Raw genomic sequence first — 25,801 nt, forward strand, 5'->3', positions numbered from 1 at the left:
GGATGATGGGGATTTGTAGAGTTTCCAGTGAGAGACCGAGAAGACAACTCAATTCCCGAAGGGCGAGGACCTGCACTGGAGAGGGTGTGTTTATCGCAACTCCATTCCGACACCAGTTTGAGGACCCCACGTAGTGTTGTGTTTAGCTATTACAATTTGGGGTGTTGGAGTTCTGTCACTGTCGGTAAGGAGTTTGTACGTTCTCCCCGTGACCGTGTGAGTTCCCTCCGGGTGCCTTGGTTTCCTCCCACAGTCCAGTGCGGTACGGTACGGGTTAGTAGGTGAATTGTTCGCTCTGAACTGTTCCACGATTGGGCTAAGGTTAAATGGGTAAATTGCTGGTGGTGCAGCTCCTTCACCCGGAAGGTGTTAATGATAGGTTTCTTGGCAGTGTGGAGGAAGACAAGGAACCTGGGGTCTGCTTCCATAGACCCCCCCAAGGTTGTCGTGCAGACTGTCAGGGTGTGAGAAGGTGTCTAGTGTGCTGACTTTCATTAATCAGCTCCGTCATGGGTACCAGCCTCCGTAGTATCTAAGACATCTTCAAGGAGTGGTGCCTTAGGAAGGCGGCGTCCATTATTAAGGACCTCCAGCACCCAGGACATGCCCTCTTCTCACTGTTACCATCAGGTAGGAGATACAGAAGCCTGAAGACACACACTCAGCGATTCAGGAACAGCTTCTTCCCCTCTGCCATCCGATTCCGAAATGGACATTGAATCTTTGGACACTACCTCACCTTTTTCTTATTTCTGTTATTTTGCATTATTTGTTTTAACTTAACTATTTATTAGCGATATATGTATTAACATTTTTCTGTATATTTATTTATCATGTATTTCATTGTACTGCTGCTGTAAAATTAACAAAGGATGACATATGCCAGTGATATTAAATCTGAATTCTGATTCATTAGTCAGGGGATTGAGTTAGAGAGCCATGAGGTAACGTTGCAGCTCTATAAAACTCTGGCCCAGCCACACTTGGAGTATTGTGTTCAGTTCTGGTCACCACATTATCGGAAGGATGTGGAAGCTTTAGAGAGGGTGCAGAGGACATTTACCAGGTGCTGTCTGGATTGGAGATTATGTCTTATGAGGGTAGGTTGAACGAGCTAGGGATTTTCTGTTTGGAGCAAAGGAGGATGAGAGGTGACTTGATAGAGATGTACAAGATGATGAGAGGCATAGATTGAGTGGACAGACAGAGACTTTTCTCCAGCGTGGAAATGGTTAATACAAGGGTGCTAAATTTTAAGGTGATTGGAGGAAAGTATAGAGGGGATGTCAGAAGTAGGTTTTTCTTACACACAGATTGGTGGGTGCGTGGGACACCCTGCCAGGTGTGGTGGTAGAGGCAGATATACTGGAAACTTTTTAAAAAATCCTTAGGTAGGCACATGGATGGTAGAAAAATGGACGGCTAAGAATGGAAGGGATTGACCTTCAAGTAGTTTAGAAGATCAGCACACCATTGTGGGCTGAAGGGCCTGTGCTGTGCTGTAGTGTTCTATATTAATTAATGCTGATTTTGTGCATTGAACATGCCAAGATTTCTGGAAGCCATCGTCGGGGTCTCTCTTTCACTCTCTCCCCTCATTCAGTCATGTACCAGACAGCGTCTCCACGTTGTCAAAGTCCTCTCCCATCCATCCTACCATCCCTTTGACCAGCCATCAGGCAGAAGGTACCACAGCATAAGAATCAGAACGGTCATGCTGGGTAACAGCTTATGGCTGATAGATTTCTCAACACCTTGCTAACACCCAGAACACGTGGGTGCCCTAACGCTCTGCCGCCCGCTCTTCCCCGGGTCTCCAACTCACAGACACACTCTCGTCCTGCACTGGTCTCACTTTTTGTCCTCCATTGCTGCTGATTTCTCCTATTTATACGACTGCTTGTTTTATTATAAAAGTGTCAGTAACATTACACTGTCACACATAAACAGGCACCTCACAGTTTATGTCAACCTGTAAGTCTGCTGGCCGTGCCACTCAGGGACTTGTACTGATATTATTTTGTGACTCTACGTGCTGGATCATAGCTGTATGTACCTTGTGTGCCCCACCTCCCCCTCGTACCCCATCCGTTATTGCCCACCCTCTGGGCTTCCTCCCTTCCCCTTTCCTTCTCCCTGGGCCTCCTGTCCCATGATCCTCTCATATCCCTTTTGCCAATCACCTGTCCAGCTCTTGGCTCCATCCCTCCCCCTCCTGTCTTCTCCTATCATTTTGGATCTCCCCCTCCCCCTCCCACTTTCAAATCTCTTACTAGCTCTTCTTTCAGTTAGTCCTGACGAAGGGTCTCGGCCCGAAACGCCGACTGTACCTCTTCCTAGAGATGCTGCCTGGCCTGCTGTGTTCACCAGCAACTTTGATGTGTGTTGCTTGAAATTCCAGCATCTGCAGATTTCCTCTTGTCAATATATTATGTTTCTCACCTTGCCACCGGAGGAACAATGTTGCCTAGTTTGCAGAGCATGCCTTATGGGAATAGGTTGAGTGAACTTGGCCTTTTCTCCGTGGAGGGATGGAAGATGAGAGGTGACCTGATAAGATGATGGGAGGCATTGATCATGTGGACAGTCAGAGACTTTTTCCCAGGGCTGAAATGGCTAACACGAGGGGATATAGTTTTAAGGTGCTTGGAATTAGGTACAGAGGGGGATGTCAGAGACAAGTTTTTCAAACAGAGAGGGGTGAGTGCATGGAATGCATTGCCAGCGAAGGTGGTAGAGGCAGATGCAATAGGGTCTTTTAAGAGACTCTTAGAAAGGTACATGGAGTTTAGAAAAATAAAGGGCTATGCAGTAGGGTAATTCTAGGCAGTTTCTAGAGTGTTACATAGTCAGCACAACATTGTGGGCCGAAGGGCCTGTAATGTGCTGTAGATTTCTATATTTAGCTGTATACATGTGTATGTAGAATGACAATGAACTTGATTTCTCCCCATCCCCAAATGCTTCTTTTTGTTTCCTTCCAGCTGTTTTTTATGCATCTTTTGCCAAACTTTGCTGAATGCTGGTGGGATCAGGTTATTCTTGACATCTTGCTGTGCAACGGCGGTGGCATCTGGCTGGGGATGGTGGTCTGCCGTTTCCTAGAAATGAGAACCTATCACTGGGGAAGTTTCAAGTAGGTATCATTCTGTTCATCTCTACTTTTTTAATAAAGCAATTTATGGCATGTCAGAACCCTTTGCCCCAATGGGTCCAGACTGCTGATTTATAGAACATAGAACAAGACTCTTGAACACTTCACCTTTCACCCTTAACCCCTGACTTCTAGTTCAAGTCTCAGCCAACCGCAATGGAACAAGCCTGCGTGCAGTTACCCTGTCATCATTATGTGCCAAGTTGTATGATGTGGGTGATCATGGTCTTTGATCATGATGGTTCTTGGAAAATTTTTCTGCAGAATTGGTTTGCCATTGCCTTCTGGCCAGTGTCTTTACAAGACGGGTGTCCCCAGCCATTATCAAGACTCTTTGGAGATTGCCTGGCATCAGTGGTCGCATAACCAGGATTTGTGATGTGCACCAGCTGCTCATATGACCATCCACCATGGCTTCATGGTTAGGGTGGGGGGGGGGAGCTAAGCAGGTGCTACACCTTGCCCAAGGGTAACCTACAGGCTAGTGGAGGGAAGGAGCACCTTACACCTCCTTTTCGGTACAGAATGTATCTCCACCCTGCTTGCATTTACCCTATCTATACCCCTCATAATTTTGTGTACCTCTATCAAATCTCCCCCTCATTCTCCTGGGAACAAAGTCCGAATCTATTCAACCTTTCCCTGTAACTCAGTCCCAACAACATCCTTGTCAATTTTCTCTGCACTCTTTCAATCTTATTGTCAGTTTTGTGACCAAAACTGCTCACAATACTCCAAATTAGGCTTCACCAACATCTTCTAGAACATAGACCAATACAGCACAGGAACAGGCCCTTCAGCCCACAGTGTTGTGCTGAACCAATTAAATTAGTCATCAAATGGCCAACTAATCTAATCCCTTCTGCCTACATAATGTCCGTATCCTTCCATTTTCCTCACAGTTAATTACGTATCTAAATGTCCCTTAGAAGTCTCTAATGTATCTGCCTGTATCACCAGCCCAGGCACCACTCTCTGTGTGGGGGAAAAAAACATGCCCCTCACATTTCCTGTGAAATTACGCCCTCTCACCTTAAATGCATGCCCTCTGGTATGAGACATTTCAACCCTGGGAAAAAGATGCTCTCTATCAAATCTGTGTATGTCTCTCATAATCTTTTACAGTCATAGTCATACTTTATTGATCCTGAGGGAAATTGGTTTTTGTTACCAATGGACCTCTTATCAGATCTCCACTCAGCCTCCAGCACTCCGGAGAAAACAACCCAAGTTTGTCCAACCCCTCGTTATAGCTCATGCTCTCTAATCCAGGCAGCATCCTTGTGAACCTCTTCTGCACCCTCTCCAAAGCCCCAGCATCCTCCCTATAATGGGGTGACCAGAACCGTATGCAATGCTCCCGATGCGGACAGATACTTCACGTGAGCCTCCTTCGACCCTCCTCACCGAACCCTTCTGTGTCACACCCTAGTCCAGATCTTCCCAGCCTGGGGGTCCACGGACCCCTCGGTTAATGGTGGGATGGGAGGTGGGGGTCCGTGGCATAAAAAAGGTTGGGAAGCCCTCCTGTAGTCCTTCCCGTCTCATGCTTACCCGGCTTTCCTCTTCGCTGATAAATGGAGTGACGTATGGCAGCATAGCAGTTAGCACGATACTTCACAGCACCAGTGACCCGGGTTCAATTCCTGCCACTGCCTGTAAGGAGTTTACACACTCTCCCTGTGACCGTGTGCGTTTCCTGGGTGCTCCAGTTTCCTCCCACAGTCCAAAGACTTGAGGGTCAGTAGGTTAATTGGTCACAAGGGTGTATTTGGGCAGAGTGGGCTCCGGCCGGTTGAACCTGTACCCTGCTGTATCTCTAAATAAAAAAGGAATTAAAACCTTCGTTGCAGTGTGCAGTCTCACCACTGTCAAGTGAAGTTACAAAGAAATGAAAAAAGATATTGTGTGATCATAAATAGCAACAAAATGCAGGAAACGGATTGGGTAGATTCAGGAATATATGTGATAAACTCAGTTAATAGTAGCTAAGTAGCAGAAATGGTGCTGATGATGCCAAGGTCGTGGGTTAGGCTCCATGGAAGTACAGCGATTAACGTGACGCTGTTACCGCTCAGAGCGTTGGAGTTCAGAGTTCAGTTCCAATGTCATCTGTAAGGAGTTTGTATGTCCCTCCCGTGACTGCGTCGGTTTCCTCCAGGTGCTCTGGTTTCCTCCCACAGTCCAAAAGCATACTGGTTAGTAGGTGAACTGGTCATTGTAAATTGTCCTGTGGTTAGGCTGGGGTTATATTGGTGCGTTGCCGGGCGACGTGACTCGGTGGTGGGAACGGCCTGTTTCACACAATCTGTAAACAAATAATTGACAATGAATGCATGGATAGATAGACGGAAAGAACATCAATAATTACCAGGGAGACTAACAGTGAACTTGATATGAGAAGAGATTAAATAACATAAAGAATTAAAATATCCCCATCTTTAGCAGTAATCTTATTTTTATGACCTGAGGTCCTCTACCCTCATGGGTATATCTTGTATGATTCCAACAGCTTCTCAAGTTCAAAGAAAATTCATTCAAAATATGTAACCTTCCAGGCACTTACATGGATATACTGAAATAGAACCGAATTTATGAAAGGCTTTACTTAACAAAGACTGACAAACGTGCAAGAGGACAGATTGTGCACATAACAAATTTAAACAAAGTAAATGATGTATACTGAGTTGTAGAGTGCTTGAAACTGAGCGTGCAGATTGTGGAGTGCTGCAGTATTGAGTGAAGTTATTCACACTGGTTGAGGAGTGATCCTAATCTCTCTCTGATCCCAACAAATCCTTTCATAATCCTAAGAGCTCTACCAGGCTCCCCACTGCAATTCCTCTTTCCCTCAGGTTTTCTTGATGACTATCTCTTCGCTGTTTTGTATTATAGAAGGGAATCTTTTCCGTGCTATCTTCAAAGTTTCTCTTTGGGTAGGGTGGAAAGACAGAAGTGATTGGACAATTTTCATATGTCTTCATGTTTCACAAAACATTTTTGGTTTTTAATTTATTTTGTCGCAGATATGGCCACTGCTGTGGCTTTTAAATTAAAGGCATCAGTTAGTCTTGTGAGACCATCGATCTGCGCCTGGAAAGTCTTCACTCTCCAGGGCGCAGGCCTGGGCAATGTTGTATGGAAGACCAGCAGTTGCCCATGCTGCAAGTCGTCACTCTCCATGACACCAATGTTGTCCAAGGGAAGGGCATTAGGACCCATGCAGCTTGGCACCAGTGTCGTCGCAGAGCAATGTGTGATTAAGTGCCTTGCTCAAGGATACAACGCATTTCCTCGGCTGGGGCTCGAACTCACAACCTTCAGGTAGCTAGTCCAATGCCTTAACCACTTGGCCACGTGCCCACACTGCTGTGGCTTAGTTTCCTTCTTTTGTTGAAGTGTGCACCTGGACACCAAAATCCTGCAGGCACTTACTTTTCATGAAGTCTTTGATCTGATTAATCTATCTGATAGAGTGGCATGGTAGCGTAGCGATTAGAGTAACGTGATTACGGTAAGACTGGGGTTCAATTCCCACCGCTGTATATAGGAGTTTGTACGTTCTTTCCGTGACCGTGTGTAAAAGCTTGTACGTTCTCCCCGTGACCATGTGTAAAAGCTTGTACGTTCTCCCCGTGACCGTGTGTAAAAGCTTGTACGTTCTCCCCGTGACCGTGTGTAAAAGCTTGTGCGTTCTCACCGTGACCGTGTGTGAGAGCTTATACGTTCTCCACGTGACCGTGTGTGAGAGTTTGTACGTTCTCACCATGACCGTGTGTAAGAGTTTGTACGTTCTCCCCATGACCATGTGTAAGAGTTTGTATGTTCGCCCCGTGACCGTGTGTAGGAGTTTGTACGTTCTCACCATGACCGTGTGTAGGAGTTTGTACGTTCTCACCGTGACCGTGTGTAAAGAGTTTGTACGTTCTCCCCATGACCGTGTGTAGGAGTTTGTACGTTCTCCCCACGACCATGTGTAAAAGTTTGTACGTTCTCCCTGTGACCGTGTGTAGGAGTTTGTACTTTCTGTCTGTGACCGTGTGTAAGAGTTTGTGCGTTCTCCCCGTGACCGTGTGTAGGAGTTCGTACGTTCTCCCCATGACCGTGTGTAGGAGTTCGTACGTTCTCACCGTGACCGTGTGTAGGAGTTTGTACTTTCTCCCCGTGACCGTGTGTAGGAGTTTGTACGTTCTCCCCGTGACCGTGTGTAGGAGTTTGTACGTTCTCCCCGTGACCGTGTGTAGGAGTTTGTACGTTCTCCCCGTGACCGTGTGTAAAGAGTTTGTACGTTCTCACCGTGACCGTGTGTAAAGAGTTTGTACGTTCTCCCCGTGACCGTGTGTAGGAGTTTGTACGTTCTCACCGTGACCGTGTGTAAGAGTTTGTACGTTCTCCCCGTGACCGTGTGTAGGAGTTTGTATGTTCTCCCCGTGACCGTGTGTAGGAGTTTGTACGTTCTCACCGTGACCGTGTGTAAAGAGTTTGTACCTTCTCCCCGTGACCGTGTGTAGGAGTTTGTACGTTCTCCCCGTGACCGTGTGTAAAGAGTTTGTACGTTCTTACCATGACCGTGTGTGAAGAGTTTGTACGTTCTCCACGTGACTGTGTGTAGGAGCTTGTACGTTCTCACCATGACCGTGTGTGAGAGTTTGTACGTTCTCCACATGACTGTGTGTAAGAGTTTGTACGTTCTCCCCGTGACCGTATGTAAGAGTTTGTACTTTCTCCCTGTGACCGTGTGTAGGAGTTTGTACCTTTTCCCCGTTACCGTGTGTAAAGAGTTTGTACGTTCTCCCCGTGACCGTATGTAAGAGTTTGTACTTTCTCCCTGTGACCGTGTGTAGGAGTTTGTACCTTTTCCCCGTTACCGTGTGCGTTTCCTCCCGGCACTCCGGTTCCCTCCCAATGGCGACACGTGTGGGCTGTCCCAAGTGTAATCTTCACTGATTTGATTCAATGCATTTCGCTGCATGGTTCGGTGTACATGTGACAAATAAAGCTAATCTTGAGATATTAATCTTTAAAAATGGGTCACCTTTAACTTCTCTGAACTGTTGGCTTTGCCAGTCTTGTTTTATTCGTTTTCTTTGCCTGCCCATCCACACTGGGTGGCCACTTTATCAGGTACATCTGTGCACCTGTTTGTTCATAGAGATACCTTATGGTCCAGTCATATGGCAGCAACTCAGTGGGTACTGTTCCAGCGTTTAATTGAAACCCAGTGGAGTTGTCCTTCATATAATAAATGACTGTGACAAAATCTTAACTCAGTGGCCACTTTATTAGGTACAGGAGTAGAACCCAGTGTGGTCTCTCAATAACAGGGTGTTTTCACCCACAGAACTGCCACTAACTGGATGTTTATTTTTTCTTTGTCACACCATTTTCTATGAACTCCAGAGCCTGTTTCCTGGGGTCAGCGGATTGCCACGTTGTTGAAACCACCCCGTCTGTGACCAATCATCATTCCGCAGTCAATTCTAATGTTTGGTCTGAACAACAGCTGAACCTCCTGACCATATCTGCATGCTTTTAGACATGGAGTTGCTCCCACGTTTAGTTCAATTTTAGTTTAATTGTCATTAATCCATACATGTATACAGCCAAGGTGGAAAACACAGTCACACACCGCACAATGCACTCATAGCATATACAAGAGAGCAAGCTAATGGAAGATATCAGTTAAACACAGCCACACAATCAGATATAGTCCAGGACCTGAGCCCAGGAGTGCTGCAGAAATCTGTAGTCGACCACAATACAGCTTGTCTTGTGCCGAGCGAACACTGGGGGTGGGGTGGCAGCACTGACTCCAGCCTGGGTGCTGTACCTCAGTGCCCTGGAGGAGCGCACGGGCTTCATCGCCTCGCTCCTGGTGGCTGTAAACATGCAACACCGTGGCTTGAGGCCCTGCCTTCACTGCCACCAAGGGGCCACATAGCTCTCCCAATGTCCACCTCTGCTGCTGCCAAATAAATCAGTGAATCGGACTTACACCACTGCACATTAACAATGTCCAAAAAGATCTTGCAATCCCAAGAAAAGCGACTAAGATGACCTCTCAGTGTTAGACTGCGCACTGCCTGTCTGCCTGCCTGCCTGCCTGCCTGCCCACTGGGATATTGATCCACCTCAGAGTCATTCTGTTCCTATGTGGCAGATAAATGCATGGCTGAAGAATTGGAGCAGGAGGCAGGGATTCAGATCTCTGGATAATTGGGACCCCTTCTGGGGCAGGTGGGACCTGTACGAAAGGGAAGGGTTCCTGTTCACTCCGAGGTAGATCAATATTCGAGCGGGCAGGCTTACTATAATTAGCAAAAATTAGTGGGAAGATAGAGGATTGGGAAGTTTTTCTAAAACCTGCAGAGAGCAACTAAAAGAATCATTAGAAGGGAAAAGATGAAATGTGTGGCACGGGCAGTAATCCCAAGATTACTACCTTTGAGGTCCTGCTTCTCAGCTTCCTTTCTAACTCCCTGTATTCTGTTTTCAGGTCCTCCTCCCTTTTTCTACCCATGTCGTTGTTACCCATATGTACCACGACTCTGGCTGCTCACCCTCACTTTTCAGGATATTGTGGACACATTCAGAAACATCATGGACCCTGGCACCTGGGAGGCAACTACCATCCATTTTTCTCTTTCGCATCCACAAAATTGCCTATCTGTTCCCTGACTATCTAGTCCCCTGTTACTACTGCCATCCTTCTCAGTTCCCTTCCCTCCTGAGTCACAGGACAGACTCAGTGCCAGAAACATGGCCGCTGTTGCTTCCCCCAGCTACGTCATCTCCCCAACAGCACTCAGAATGGAGTACTTACTGTTGAGAGGGATGGCCACAGGAGTGTTCTCCACCATCTGATGTTCTCCCTTCTCTCTATTGACAGTCACCCATTTATCTGTCTCCTGTAGTCTTGGGGTGACTACCTCCTTGTAGCTCCTGTCTATCACTGCTTCACTTTCCCTAACAGTTGTAGTTCCTGTTCCCTAACATGGTCTCTAAGGAGCTGCATCTTGATGCACCTGGTGTAGATGTGGCCATCAGGGAGCCTGGAAGTCTGGAAGTCTCACATCTGACAACCAGAACACACTAACTACCTGTATGCACCCCAGTAGAATCTCTGACCTTCCATGAGCAGTCAATGAAGAGAAAAGGTGTTACCCGGGAAAGCAGTCTACGCTGGCCAGGCGTTCCTCGTGGTCCCGATCTCCACATGTCCGTGGGGTCCTCCTTATCCGCGATGGTTGGTCTCTGGTTGCTGGAGAGGTATCGTCCCTGCGTATTTGGACTCTTCTCTTGTTCCTCATTAATTGAACTGGTGGATCTCCATCCCTTTGGCTCAAGGTCACCTGACCTACCTGGGTCACCTTCTTACTGGTCATTATCTAGGGCTACAACCAGCATTGTTCCCTAGTTCTGTCCACCCCAGCCTTGTGTATTTGTGTCTTTCAACTCTGACTGGTCCAAACCAGTTAAATGAGGTGACCCAGACATACCCTAATGAGATTACAGATTGCTTCTTTGGTAGGTCTGGCATTTTACATAATATGTAGCTATTCATAGTTATACTTTATTGATCCCGGGGGAAATTGGGTTTTCGTTACAGTTGCACCATAAATAATAAATAGTTATAAACCATAAACAGTTAAATAGTAAAAAGTAAATTATGCCAGGAAATAAGTCCAGGACCAGCCTACTGGCTCAGGGTGTCTGACCCTCCAAGGGAAGAGTTGTAAAGTTTGATGGCCACAGGCAGGAATGACTTCCTATGACGCTCTGTGTTGCATCTCGGTAGAATGAGTCTCTGGCTGAATGTACTCCTGTGCCCAACCAGTACATTATGTAGTGGATGGGAGACATTGTCCAAGATGGCATGCAACTTGGACAGCATCCTCTTTTCAGACACCACTGTCAGAGAGTCCAGTTCCATCCCCAGAACATCACTGGCCTTACGAATGAGTTTGTTGATTCTGTTGGTGTCTGCTACCCTCAGCCTGCTGCCCCAGCACACAACAGCAAACATGATGGCACTGGCCGAACCATTTTTCTGCCTAGTCCCACTGACCTGCACCTGGACCATATCCCTCCATACACCTCTCATCCATGTACCTGTCCAAGTTTTTCTTAAATGTGCTATTCATCTGAGAATACTCTCCTTGTGTCCACATTCAGTTGCTCTGATTAGATTATTCCAGAGTAAGAATCAATTCAGAGTCCACAAAATGGGGGGAAACCAAGACATCTGCTTTGTCTGCTTCCCCAGTCCTGGGTTCATCAAATCCACTAATTGTAGACTTAGTTTCTTCTGGCCAACAGTATCATCTCTTCACTAAATTCGTTTAATATACAATCTGTCCAGACTGAAAGTCTCTTGGCACCACTCCCACTTTTTCTGTCTTAAATGCCTTTGTGACTTCTGTCTTCAAAGTATAGGGGAGGGATAGAACTATAGAACACTACAGCACAGAAACAGGCCTTTTGGCCCTTTTTGGCTGTGCCAAACCATTTTTCTGCCCAGTCCCACTGACCTGCACCTGGACCATATCCCGCCATACACCTCTCATCCATGTATCTGTCCAATTTATTCTTAAGTGTTAAAAGTGAGCCTGCATTTACCACTTCATCTGGCAGCTCATTCCACAGTCCCACCGCTCTCTATGTGTAAAGAAGCCCCCCCAATGTTCCCTTTAAACTTTTCCCCCTTCACCCTTAACCCATGTCCTCTGGTTTTTTTCTCCCCTTGCCTCAGTGGAAAAAGCCTGCTTGCATTCGTTCTATCTATACCCATCATAATTTTATATACCTCTTTCAAATCTCCCCTCATTCTTCTAAGCTCCAGGGAATAAAGTCCTAACCTATTCAACCTTTCTCTGTAACTGAGTTTCTCAAGTCCCGGCAACATCCTTGTAAACCTTCTCTGCACTCTTTCAACCTTATCAATATCCTTCCTGTATTTTGGTGACCAAAACTGCACACAATAATATTACGATATCAGAGGTAGGTTTTTTACACAGAGTGGTGGGTGTGTGGAACACCATGACAGGGGTGGTGGTAGAGGACATTTAAGAAAAATAGGCACATAGAAAAGTGGAGGGTTGTGTGGGAGGGAAGGGTTAGATTGATTAGGTTAAAAGTTTGGCAGACATCATAGTCATAGACATACTTTATCGATCCCAGGGGAAATTGGTTTGTACACCATGGGCTGAAGGGCCTGTACTGTGCTGTGGTGTTCTGTGTTTTACGCCAACGCAGCATGTCCACAACTTACAAACCCTAACCGTACCTGTTTGGAATGTGGGAGGAAACCTACCTGGTCAGGGAGAATTTACAGTGCTAATGCCACTTCCGAATAGAGTTATTGAGATTGGATAACTCTTATTTCTGCCATTTTGTTATTGCAAATTGACAGTTATCAATTAGTTGTATTTACTCTATTTTCTAAATTTTCTCTTCATTTATTTTCTCATATGGTTGAAGACAATTTAATCTCATCCGTCTCTTTGCTTTTCTAGTTTTTGAATTCTTTCCAAATATATTTCCTTATGTATCCTTTTAGACATTAAAGATTAGCTTTATTTGTCACACGGACATCGAAGCGTACAGTGTTGCTTCACTGACCAACACAGTCCAAGGATGTGCTGGGGGCAGCCAGCAAGTGTGGCTATGCTTCTAACATCAACGTACCATGTCAAAACTGACCAGCCCTAACCTGTACACCTTTGGACTGTGGGAAGAAACCAGAGAACCCGGAGAAAGCCCACGTGGTCATGGGGAGAACTAGTGCTGTCAAGCATTATGCTAAACATAGAAAAGCTACAGCACAATACAGGCCCTTTGGCCCACAATGCTGTGCCAAACATCTACTTACTTTAGAAATTACCTGGGGTTACCCATAGCCCTCTATTTTTCTAAGCTCCATGTACCTATCCGGCAGTCTTTTAAAAGACCCTATCGTATCCACCTCCACCAACGTCGCTGGCAGCCCATTCCATGCACTCACCACTCTCCGTGTAAAAAAACACCCTGACATCTCCTCTGTACCTGCTTCCAAGCACCTTAAAACTGTGCCCTCTCGTGTTAGCCATTTCAGCCCTGGGAAAAAGCCTCTGACTACCCACACAATCAATGCCTCTCATCATCTTATACTGTACACCTCTGTCAGGTCACCTCTCATCCTCCGTCGCTGCAAGGAGAAAAGGCTGACTGCTGTGCTACTGTTCCACACCCTTTCTCGAGTGTTTTTTAAATTACCTTTTCTCTTCAGTTTTGTTGCTTTAACCACCCAATTTCATACATCTATCTGTGAGTTACGGTGACTTATTTTTCTTTGATTGAGTGATACAGCACAGCCAACGAGCCTGCACCACCCAATTACACCGATATGACCAATAACCACCCAATTACACCTATGTGACCAATTAACCAACTAACCCGTATGTCTTGGGAATGTGGGAGGAAACCCACTCTCCCTGTGGAACATAAAACGATGTTATGTTTGACATTATGTGAAGTTTTACATGGTTTACAGTTGGCTTATCTGTAATCTTTTAATCTTATTTTTTCCATGATTTTAGCATTTAATTTATTAAGCTGGTCTTTCTTGCGTCTTTGTTCATTTTTATTGTAACAAGACAGCAATTGCTTAGAGCAACACTCACAAAATGCTGGAGGAACTCAGCAGGTCAGGCAGGATCTGTTGAGAGGAATAAACAGTCAACGTTTCAGGCCGAGAGCCTGCATCAGGACTGGAAAGGAAGGGGGAAGATGCCAGGATAAGGTGATGTGGGTGGAGGGCAAGCTAGATGATAAATAAAATCAGAGGGGGAGGGGGGTGAAGTGAGCAGCTGGGGGGCGAGAGGTGGGTAAGGTGAAGGGTCAGAGAAGAAGGAATCTGTCAGGGGAGGAGAGTAGACCGTGGGAGAAAGGGAAGGTGGGAGGGGATCAGGGGAAAGTGACGAGATGAGGTAAGAGGCCAGAATAGGGAACAGATGAAAGTAGAAGGGGGAGGGGACAAATTTTTTAGCGGAAGGAGAAATTGATGATCATACATCATGGAGGCTAACCAGACTGAATATGAAGTGTTACTCCTCCAACCTGAGAGCGATTGCTTAGGTTCTCTGCCACGTTTAGAATCAAAGAAATTTACGGCACGGGCCCATTGTGTTCATGGCAATCTTTACATTGTTACTGTTCAGAATGTCAAGTTACATGTATGATATCTACAAATGGGGCTTACAGTGAGTTATGCGATGTTATTTTGAGTGATTTGAAGTATGTTATGAGAATATATTTGTTCTGTGAGGGTGGAGGGAATGTATGTTTGCAATGATGATGTCTCTCTTTATCAGGACCATTCACAGCACCAGTGGGAAGCTGAAACGAGCCATGCTGCAGTTTACGCCAGCCAGCTGGACATACGTCCGTTGGTTTGACCCGAAATCCTCCGCGCAGAGAGTTGCTGGAATTTACCTCTTTCTAATAATTTGGCAGGTAAGGAACAAGCCTAGAAAATATTCCAATGTGATAAAGGTTTGCTGTGTGCAGTTTCCAGCTTCAGGGGCTGAGAGTGGGTGCTGGCAGATGAGTGGTTTGCACAATACTATTACAGCTCGGGTTTGGAGTTCAGTTCCGGCACTGTCTCGACGTTTTCCCCGTAGGTTGCTGGCTTTTCCCCGAGTGCTCTGGTTTTCTGGGGATGTGCGGCGTAGGTGAGCTGGTGATTGTAAAATGTCCCATGATTACGTTCGGGTCAAACCGGGGTTGCTGGGGCTGCACGACTCGAAGTGTCGGGAGGGCCCACTCCGTGCTGTATCGCAAAATAAATAAATGAATGAATGCTATTTGACATAGTCACTCACCTGACCCTGACACACAGAGAAAAGGAGGGCGTGAGTCAGAAGGCTGTTTCTGGATTTCATCTCATCATTCAACATTATTGTTCCACAGACCTTGGTGAACAGACGCCTCCTCCTTGGTCTAAATACTCCACTGTGCCAGGCTTCCTAATCAACCGACCTCAGGTAGTCAGGATCCACTGCCGTTTCCCTCCCCGTCATCCTCATCACGACACGGCTGCCCCCCGGGGCTGTGTGCTGAGCTCATCGCTGTACGCTCTGCTCACACATGACTGCACAGACAGACGCTCGGGTGATCACAGCAGCAAGTTGGCTGATGACACCACAGCGGTGAGGCTCATCGCCAACAGCAATGAGACAGCCCACAGAGAGGAAGTGGAAGAGCTCAAAGCTGGATGCCTGGCTTATGACCTCTTCGTCACTGTCCAGCAATATCGTGAAGGGTCCCACCCACCCCGTCAGTTCACTGTTTGTCCCTGTCCCATCAGGAAGAGGCTATGTAGTATCTACCAGATTCAAAAACAGTGACCTTCCCCAAGCAGTAAGGCTGATCAACACCTCCACCCACTCACCCACCCCTCCACACCCCCAACCACCACTACTGTATCATTTCCTGTCAGTCACCTCATGTACAGACACTCCTGTGCCGAGCGTCACTTCATGGGCATATAATCAGTCTGTGAATGTAAGCTGTCTTATGTATTTTGTTTTTTTTTTAATTATTGTGTTCTTTATCTAATGGTGTTTTTTGTGCTGCATCAGATCCAGAGTAACAATTATTTCGTTTACTGGAAATGACATTAAACAATTTTGAATTTTGAATCTTGAATTTGATTCTCCCTTTGGGTATACAGCACATGCCCGGTATGCACCTCTGTTGAATTTGGATGTTCTGTATTCAAAGCCTTTCTGAGATCTTTCTGTAATCTAAACTGCTGAGTTTATATAACTAGGTTGGTGGTGTGGTAGATCATGTAGAAAGAAGAGCTGTGAGGTAACGTCTAGTCTATAAAGCCCTTTTAGACCACACTTGCAATAGTGTGTTCAGTTCTCATTGCCTTATGCTAGGAATGCTTTACAGAGATATTCTTCATTTGAAAGCTTTCGAGAGAGTGCAGAGAAGTTTTACCAGGATGCTGCCTGGATTAGAGAGCATGCCTTTTGAGAATAGGTTGAGCGAGCTTGGGCTTTTCTCTTTGAAGCGAAGGAGGATGAGAGGTGACTTGATAGAGATGTACAAAATGATAAGAGGCATAGATAGAGTGGACAGCCAGGGTGGAAATGGTTAATACAAGGGTGGGCATGATTTTAAGGTGATTGGAGGAAACGATGGGGGGGGGGGATTATCAGAGGTAAGATCTTTACACGAAGGGCAGTGGAACACCCTGCCAGAGTGGTGGTAGAGGCAGATATAATAGGGACATTTAAGAAACTCTTAGATAAGCACAGGGTTGGTAGAAAAATGGAGGGTTATGTAGAAGGGAAAGGTTAGATTAATCTTAGAGTAGATTACAAAGTCGAGACAGCATTGTGGGCTGAAGGGCCTGTACTGTGCAATAGTATTGTCTGTCGTCTCCATGTCCATTCTATCTGGGGACTTCAATATTTGGTAGATTTCAATGTTGATCTCTCCTCTCCCTGCCCCATTCCTCTAAACTCCAGAGAGTGCTGTTGTCCATGGGCTGTGGGCTTGGATCACCGTTTCTGAACCTGCATCTAAATCTTACATTGCTGCATTTGGAATAATAACAATAACAGGTGGTTAACACAAAAAAAGTTATCAAAGGTACATAGTAAAAATTATCGAAAGTACACAATAAAAGACCTTGAAAGTGAGTCAGTAGGTTGTTGATTCTGTTCGGAATCTGGGTGAGTGAAGTTTTCCATGCAGGTTCGGCGTTAGTCTATTGAACTATTTCACTGCTTATTGGCACATGGTTTCTGTGTATCTAACAATGTTTGATTTGAAGGCTGGCACTAACATTCACTGAGTGTTGAATATTTAGTTGTTTATATTACTTCCCCTCCGACAATGTCAGACAGGGTTGTTGTGAACATTGACTTTAGAACACCACAGCAGAGTGTATACTGTACACCCTTCGGCCCACAATGTCGTGCTCAAGATTTGATCTGAAAGCTTACAGTGACATCCACCGATTTTTCAGATAAAGACCTGGAATTCAATATTTAGCCATTTTTCTGATTTTGAATACATTTCTGTTTTGAAAATGTTACTAAATTGCTGAACAGTTCCGCAACATTTAATGCAAGAACCATCATGAACAAAGTGGATGAGCTTAAAGTGTGGATCAGTAATTGGAGCTATGATGTTGTGGCCATTACAGAGACTTGGATGGCTCAGGGACAGGAATGGTTACGTAGAGTGCCAGGCTTTAGATGTTTCAGAAAAGACAGGGAAGAAGGCAAAAGAGGTGGGGGTGTGGCACTGTTGATCAGAGATGGTGTCACGGCTGCAGAAAAGGAGGAAGTCATGGAGGGATTGTCTACGGAGTCTCTGTGGGTGGAGGTTGGGAATAGGAAGGGTTCAGTAACTCCACTGGGTGTTTTTATAGACCACCCAATAGTAACAGGGACATGGAGGAGCAGATAGGGAGACAGATTCTGGAAAGATGTAATAATAACGAGGTTGTTGTGATGGGAGATTTTAATTTCCCAAATATTGATTGGCATCTCCCTAGAGGGAGGGGTTTAGATGGGGTGGATTGTTAGATGTGTTCAGGAAGGTTTCTTGACTCAATATGTAGATAAGCCTACAAGAGGAGAGGCTGTACTTGATCTGGTATTGGGAAATGAACTTGGTCAGGTGTCAGGTCTCTCAGTGGGAGAGCATTTTGGAGATAGCGATCACAATTCTATCTCCTTTACCATAGCATTGGAGAGGGATAGGAACAGACAAGTTAGGAAAGTGTTTAATTGGATTAAGGGGAAATATGAGGCTATCAGGCAGGAACTTGGAAGCATAAATTGGAAACGATATTCTCAGGGAAATGTACTGCAATAATGTGGCAAATTTTCAGGGAATATTTGCGTGGCATTCTGCATAAGTACGTTCCAATGAGATGGGAAGGATGGTAGGGTACAGGAACTTTGGTGTACAAAGGCTGTTGAAAATCTCATCAAGAAGAAAAGAAAAGCTTACGAAAGGTTCAAAAAGCTAGGTAATGATAGAGATCTAGAAGATTATAAGGCTCGCAGAAAGGAGTTTAAGAATGAAATTATGAGAGCCAGAAGGGGCCATGAGAAGACCTTAGCGAGCAGGATTAAGGAAAACCCCAAGGCATTCTACAAGTATGTGAAGAGCAAGAGGATAAGATGTGAGAGAATAGGACCAATCTAGTGAGACAGTGGAAAAGTGTCTATGGAATTGGAGGAGATAGCAGAGGGTCTTAATGAATACTTTGCTTCAATATGCACTGCGGAAAAGGATCTTGGCGGTTGTAGGAATGACTTACAGTAGATTGAAAAGCTTGAGCATATAAACATTATGAAAGAGGATGTGCTGGAGCCTTTGGAAAGCATCAAGTTGGATAAGTCACCGGGACCGGAGGAGATGTACCACAGGCTACTGTGGGAGGTGAGGGAGGAGATTGTGGAGCCTCTGGCGCTGATCTTTACATCATCAATGGGGGGAGAGGTTCCTTAGGATTGGAGAGTTGCAGATGTTGTTCCCTTATTCAAGGAAGTGAGTAGAGACAGGGAAAGGATGCTAGGGTACAGGAAGTGCGGTGTACAAAGGCTGTTGACAGACCAGTGAGTCTTACTTCAGTGGTTGGTAAGTTGATGGAAAAGATCCTGAGAGGCAGGATTTATGAACATTTGAAGAGGCATAATATGATTAAGAATAGTCAGCGTGGCTTTGTCGAAGGCAAGACGTGCCTCATGAGCCTGATTGAATTTTTTGAAGATGTGACTAAAAACGTTGATGAAGGTAGAGCAGTAGATGTAGTGTGTATGGATTTCAGCAAGGCATTTGATAAGGCACCCCATGCAAGGCTCAGTGAGAAAGTAAGGAGGCTCGGGATCCAAGGGGACATTGCTTTGTGGATCCGGAATTGGCTTGCCCACAGAAGGCAAAGAGTTGTTGTAGACAGGTCATATTCTGCATGGAGGTCAGTGACCAGTGGTGTGCCTCAGGGATCTGTGCTGGGACCCTTACTCTTCGTGATTTTTATAAATGACCTGGACGAGGAAGTGGAGGGATGGGTTAGTAAATTTGCTGATGACACAAAGGCTGGGGGGTGTTGTGGATAGTGTGGAGGGCTGTCAGAGGTTACAGCGGGACATTGATAGGATGCAAAACTGGGCTGAGAAGTGGCAGATGAAGTTCAACGCAGATAAGTGTGAGGTGGTTCATTTTGGAAGGTCAAATATGATGGCAGAATATAGCATTAATGGTAAGACTCTTGGCAGTGTGGAGGATCAGAGGGATCTTGGGGTCCGAGTCCATAGGACACTCAAAGCAGCTGCGCTGGTTGACTCTGTGGTTAAGAAGGCATACAGTGCATAGGCCTTCATCAATTATGGGTTTGAGTTTAAGTGCTGAGAGGTAATGTTACAGCGATATAGGACCCTGGTCAGACCCTACTTGGAGTACTGTGCTCATTTCTGGTCACCTCACTACAGGAAGGATGTGGAAACTATAGAAAGGGTGCAGAGGAGATTTACAAGGATGTTGCCTGGATTGGGGAGCATGCCTTATGAAAACAGGTTGAGTGAACTTAGCCTTTTCTCGTTGGAGTGACGGAGGATGAGAGGTGACCTGATAGAGGTGTATAAGATGATGAGAGGCATTGATTGTGTGGATAGTCAGATGCTTTTCCCCAGGGCTGAAATGGCTAACATGAGAGGGCACAGTTTTAAGGTGCTTGGAAGCAGGTACAGAGGAGATGTCAGGGGTAAGTTTTTTACGCAGAGAGTGGTGAGTGCGTGGAATGGGCTGCCGGCAACGGTGGTGGAGGCGGATACGATAGGGTCTTTTAAGAGACTCCTGGATAGGTACATGGAGTTTAGAAGAATAGAGGGCTATGGGTAACCCTAGCTAAATTCTAAAGTAAGAACATGTTCGGCACAGCTTTGTGGGCCGAAGGGCCTGTATTGTGCTGTAGGTTTTCTATGTTTCTATTCCTGATAATTTCATATTTTGCTCAGGAAAACTGAGGGGCTGTTTTGGAGAGTGTCATGAGATTTTTTTTCTCTTTTCTATTTCAGCTGACTGAACTGAATACATTTTTCTTGAAACATATCTTTGTGTTTCAAGCGAGCCACGCCCTGAGTTATGGTCGAATCCTCTTTATTGGTGTGATCACGGCGCCTACTGTACGGTAAAGAAACTTTACATTTTGTATAAAAACTCTCTGGTCTCCTGTGGTGTTTATAAATGAAGATGGGTCATTTTCTCTTCTTCATCAAGAGTCTGCTTATTTGTTATACTCTATTTTTCCCGAAGTTACCCATTGCCTCTTCCTGTCCTCATTTCTTCTCATTGCTGTATAAACATCATACACAATCTCCTGCTTCCGTTGTTCTTGTTCTGTTTCGTGAACCCATCAATCTAGAACACAACATTACAGCACAGATAATAAACACGAGATTCTGTAGATGCTGCAAATCCAGAGCAACACACACAAAATGCCGGAGGAACTCAGCAGGCCAGGCAGCATCTATGAAACTGAATAAACAGTCAACATTTCTGGCCAAGACCCTGTATCAGGACTGGACTCTTTATTCTTTTCCACAGATGCTTCCAAATTTGTACTTTCCTCCGAAGTTCAAAGTACGTTCATTATCAAAGTATGTACAGCATATACAAGCCTGAGATTCATCTCCTTACGGGCAGCCACAAAACAAAGCAACAATAGCATCCACAAAGAAAACCACTCCAAAAATACTGTCAAAGCATCCAGTATGTGAAAAGAGGAGCAAATTGTGCAAACAATGAAAAAAGTCAACGAATAACACACAGAACGTGAAACAGAGTCACCAAAAGTGAGTTCACAGCCACAGAGGCAGTTTGGTGCCGAGGCGAGTGTACTGGGTCAATGCTCCTGTACCTCACACCCGATTGTAGTAGTGAGAGGAGAGGGAGAGGGAGGTGGGTCAGGCTGCTGCAACGGCTATGGACTCAGGGTCTCGGATTATTTTCCTGTGTGACTGTATGTTTACTGGTATCTTGTATGTGCTTTGTGCTGTGTGTGACTGTGTGTTCTGTCTTGCATCTTGGCCCTGGAGTAACACTGTTTCATTTGGCTGTGTTCATTGGTATTCATGTATGGTTGAATGACAATTAAACTTCAACTTGAACATGTTCCCATGCGCCATCTGCAGGCTATCTAGACACCACCCAGTTGAGCTATCTGCCATCACACGCAGAATGCAGGAGGAAGTCAGGTCAAGCCATATCTATGGAGAGGAATAAATGGTTCATGTTTCAGCCTGAGACCCTGAGGAAGGGTCTCGGCCCAGAATGTTGACTCTGCGTGACCTGTTGACTTCCTGCAGCATTTTGTGTGTGGTGCTCTCGATTTCCGGCATCTGTACACCATTACACATCACTCTGCAAACCCTCTGTGCCGGCTTGTAGCTTTTCCAATGTCAATTTTCAGATGAACAACATCCCTGTTTCCCTCCTGATGTCCTTTTGAACTGCATAATAAACTATTTAACCTACAGACAGATTCTAAACCATTTTTCATCACTAACATTTAATTGTTTAATGGTGTGCATTTCACTGAAATCTTTCTGTGATGCTCAGGGCCTAAATGTTAATGAAAGAGTTGTTGGATGGAAGATTACTTATTGCCAAAATTTCTGTAATACTAACTTTCTAAAATGTTTCTTGACCTGCCATTTAGACCATAAGACATAGGAGCAGAATTAGTGCTTTTGCCCATGAAGTGTGCTCTGCCATTCCATTATAACTGATTTATTATCCCTCTCAACCCCATCTCCATGCATTTATTTAGCATTACATCCAGAGCCAGCCCTTTGAACCTCGCTGACCCAGCAACCCCACAATCCTGATTAGACCATAAGACCAAGGAGCAGAAGTCAGCCATTCGGCCCATCGAGTCTGCTCCGCCATTTTATCATGAGCTGATCCATTCTCCCATTTAGTCCCACTCCCCCGCCTTCTCACCATAACCTTTGATGCCCTGGTTACTTAGATACCTATCAATCTCTGCCTTAAATACACCCAATGACTTGGCCTCCACTGCTGCCCGTGGCAACAAATTCCATAGATTCACCACCCTCTGACTAAAAAAATTTCTTCGCATCTCTGTTCTGAATGGGTGCCCTTCAATCCTTAAGTCATGCCCTCTCGTACTGGACTCTCCCACCATCAGAAACAACTTTGCCACATCCACTCTGTCCATGCCTTTCAACATTTGAAATGTTTCTATGAGGTCCCCCTTCCTTCTTCTGAACTCCAAGGAGTACTCCAAGGTCTAGTACAGACTTAATCACAGGACACTTCCCGATTAACCTGACCAGTACGTCTTTGGGCTCATCATTTTCCTGCCTTCTCCCCTTAACCTTTGACACCCCGACTAATCAAGAATCTTATCAAACTCTGCTTTAATATACCCAATGACCAGGCCTCCACAGCCTTCTGTGGCAACTAATTCCACAAATTTACCACCCTCTGGCAAAAGAAATTTCTCCATTTCTGTTCTAAAGGGACATCTTTGTACTCTGAGGCTGTGTCCTCTGGTTCCAGACTTCCCTACGAGAGGAAATAGACTCTCCACATCCACTCTATCCAGGCCTTTCAATATTTGATAGGTTTCAATGAGATCCCCCCCACTCTTCTGAATTCCAGTGAGTGTAGATCCAGAGCCATCAAACTCTCCTCAGACAATAACCCTTCCATTCTCAGAATCATTCTTGTGAATTCCTTCAAACACTCTCCAATCTTTTCTTTGATTAGTGGGCCAAACCTGCTCACAATACTCCAAGTGAGGTCTCACCAGCGCTTTATAAAGCCTCAGCATTCCATCTTGTAGTCCTCTTGAAATGATTGCTAACATTGCATTGGCTTCCTCACCTCTGGCTCAACCTGCAAATTAACCTTTAGGGAATCTTGTACGAGGACTCCCAAGTCTCTTTGCACCTCTGTTTTTGTATTTTCTCTCCCTTTAGAAAGTAGTCTACCCTTTCATTTCTTCTACCAAAGTGCTTGACCGTACATGTCACGACATGTTTTGATTCGGCTATGTTACCGGTGTTTAGTGCTGTTTTTGATTTGTTTACAGACAGTATTACGCGTATCTTACCGATAGTCAATGCAAAAGAGTTGGAACTCAGTGCTGGGTCTTTGGGTAAGTGTGTTTGTTTCTGAACTTAGACCATAAGACACAGGAGCAGAATTAGGCCATTTGGCCCATAGAGTCTGCTTCACCATTTCATCATGGCTGATCCAATTTTCCTCTCAGCCCGAGTCTCCAGCCTTCTCCCCGTATCCCTTCATGCCCTGACCAATCGAGAATCTTGTCAACCTCTGTCTTGAATCTTGTCATAGAGTTATATTGTACAGAGACAAACCCTTTGGCCCATCTCATCTGTGCCAAACAAATTGTTAAAAGTGTAAAGTAAAAATCCAGAGATTCATTTTCTGTGGGCATTTACAAGAAAATGAGGAAATGCAGTAACATTTCTGAAAATCTTTGGTTGTTTGTCAATAACTGTGCAAAAGAAATCATAAGATGTAGGTCATTCAGTCCATCATGTAGATAATTTATGTAAATAATTTTTAAAATCTGTAATTTAATAATAATTAAATTAATAAAATATTATAAATAAATTTAATCAGTATTTTAATAAATAATACTGAGAACATAAGTTGTCAAGTCCTTGAAAGTCAGTTTGTAGGTTGTGAAACCAGGTCAGAGTTGAGGTGAGTGAAGTTATCCGCACCTGATGGTTGAGGGGTAATAACTGGCCCTGAACCTGGTTTGTGGGTCCTAAGGCTCCTGTACCTTCTTCCCGATGGAAGTAGTGAGAGAGAGTCCACTAACATCCTAATCCCCACGCTTTGCTGTAAACCTTTCCTACCCCTGTACCTGTTCCAGTATCTTTTAAGCACTATACTTTGAACAGCTTCTTCCCCTCTGCCACCAGGTTTCTGAATTGACAATGAACTCTTAAATTTACCTCACGATTTTGCTCAATCTTTCTGTCTGTCTCACAATTTGTAGTAACTCTTTACGTATTGCACTGTACTGCTGTTGCAAAACAACTGATTTCACAATGTATGTCAGTGATATCAAACCTGTTTCTGATCCTGGACTTGGTCAAATTCACGAGACACATTTTCCACACAGAATTCAATAATTACCATCCCTAATAAATCCTTGTCTTTCCAAATATTGGATGAGGAAGTGGAGGGATGGGTTAGTAAATTTGCTGATGACACAAAGGTTGGGTGTGTTGTGGATAGTGTGGAGGGCTGTCAGAGGTTACAATGGGACATTGATAGGATTCAGAACTGGGCTGAGAAGTGGCAGATGGAGTTAAATGCAGATAAGTGTGAGGTGGTTCATTTTGGTAGGACAAATATGATGGCAGAATATAGTATTAATGGTAAAAACAAAAATCTTGGCAGTGTGAAGGATCAGAGGGATCTTGGGGTCGGAGTCCATAGCACACTCAAAGCTGCTGCACAGGTTGACTCTGTGGTTAAGAAGGCATACAGTGCATTGGCCTTCATCAATAGTGGAATTGAATTTAGGAGCTGAGAGGTAATGTCGCAGCTATATAGGACCCTGGTGTGTACTGTGCTCAGTTCTGGTCACCTCACTACAGGAAGGATGTGGAAACCATAGAAAGGGTGCAGAGGAGATTTACAAGGATGTTGCCTGGATTGGGGAGCATGCCTTATGAGAATAGGTTGAGTGAACTTGGCCTTTTCTCCTTGGGGCGATGGAGGATTAGAGGTGTATAAGATGATGAGAGGCATTGATCGTGTGGATAGTCAGAGGCTTTTTCCCAATGCTGAAACGGCTAACATGAGAAGGCATAGTTTTACGGTGCTTGGAAGTAGTTACAGAGGAGATGCCAGGGGTAAGTTTTTTACGCAGAGAGTGGTGAGTGCGTGGAATGGGCTGCTGGCAACGGTGGTGGAGGCGGATACAGTAGGGTCTTTTACGAGACTCCTGGATAGATACATGGAGCTTACAAAAATAGAGGGCTATGGGTAACCCTCGGTAATTTGTAAAGTAAGTATATGTTTGGCACAGCATTGTGTATTGTGCTGTAGGTTTTCCATGTTTCTGTAATTTTGTATACCATTTCTACCACAACCCCTGGCAGGGTTTTGCACACACCCACCACTCTGTGGGTAAAAACTTAACTCTGACATAACACCATAATTCAACCTAAAGTTATTCTCCCCCCCCCCCCCATATTAACCACCCCTTCCTCTCCTCCACTCTTGTGAAACGTGAGCCTAGTCGTGAGGTCGACTTCTGCTCCTTTTTGGTTTCTATTCCATTTATGCTTGGAGTATTGTGTTCATTTCGGGTCACCTCATTATAGGAAGGATGTGGAAGCTTTAGAGAGGGTGCAGAGGAGATCTACCAGGATGCTGCCTGGACTAGAAAGCATATTTTAAGAAGAATGGTTGAACGAGCTGGGGCTTTTCTGTTTGGAGCGAAGGAAGAGGAGAGGTGACTTGATAGAAGTGTACAAGACAAAAGAGGTGTTGTTTGAGTGGACAGCAGAGACTTTTTTTTTACCAGAGCGGAAATGGCTAGTACATGGGGGTCACAAT

The 25,801-nt window shown here is 45.1% G+C and overlaps 1 protein-coding gene across 1 annotated transcript in view; it reads left to right on the top strand.

Moving 5' to 3' along the window:
- ptdss1b (phosphatidylserine synthase 1b) overlaps nt 1-25,801 on the top strand; it is a 45,509-nt gene that overhangs the window by 7,829 nt on the left and 11,879 nt on the right. The window contains exons 6-9 of the mRNA XM_063067350.1: nt 2,985-3,136; nt 14,506-14,647; nt 20,242-20,354; nt 23,286-23,351. Of these exons, the coding sequence (XP_062923420.1) occupies nt 2,985-3,136; nt 14,506-14,647; nt 20,242-20,354; nt 23,286-23,351 (473 nt within the window). The remainder of the gene's footprint in view (nt 1-2,984; nt 3,137-14,505; nt 14,648-20,241; nt 20,355-23,285; nt 23,352-25,801) is intronic.

This window comes from Mobula hypostoma, chromosome 1 (assembly GCF_963921235.1).
Source record: "Mobula hypostoma chromosome 1, sMobHyp1.1, whole genome shotgun sequence".
NCBI lineage: Eukaryota > Metazoa > Chordata > Chondrichthyes > Myliobatiformes > Myliobatidae > Mobula > Mobula hypostoma.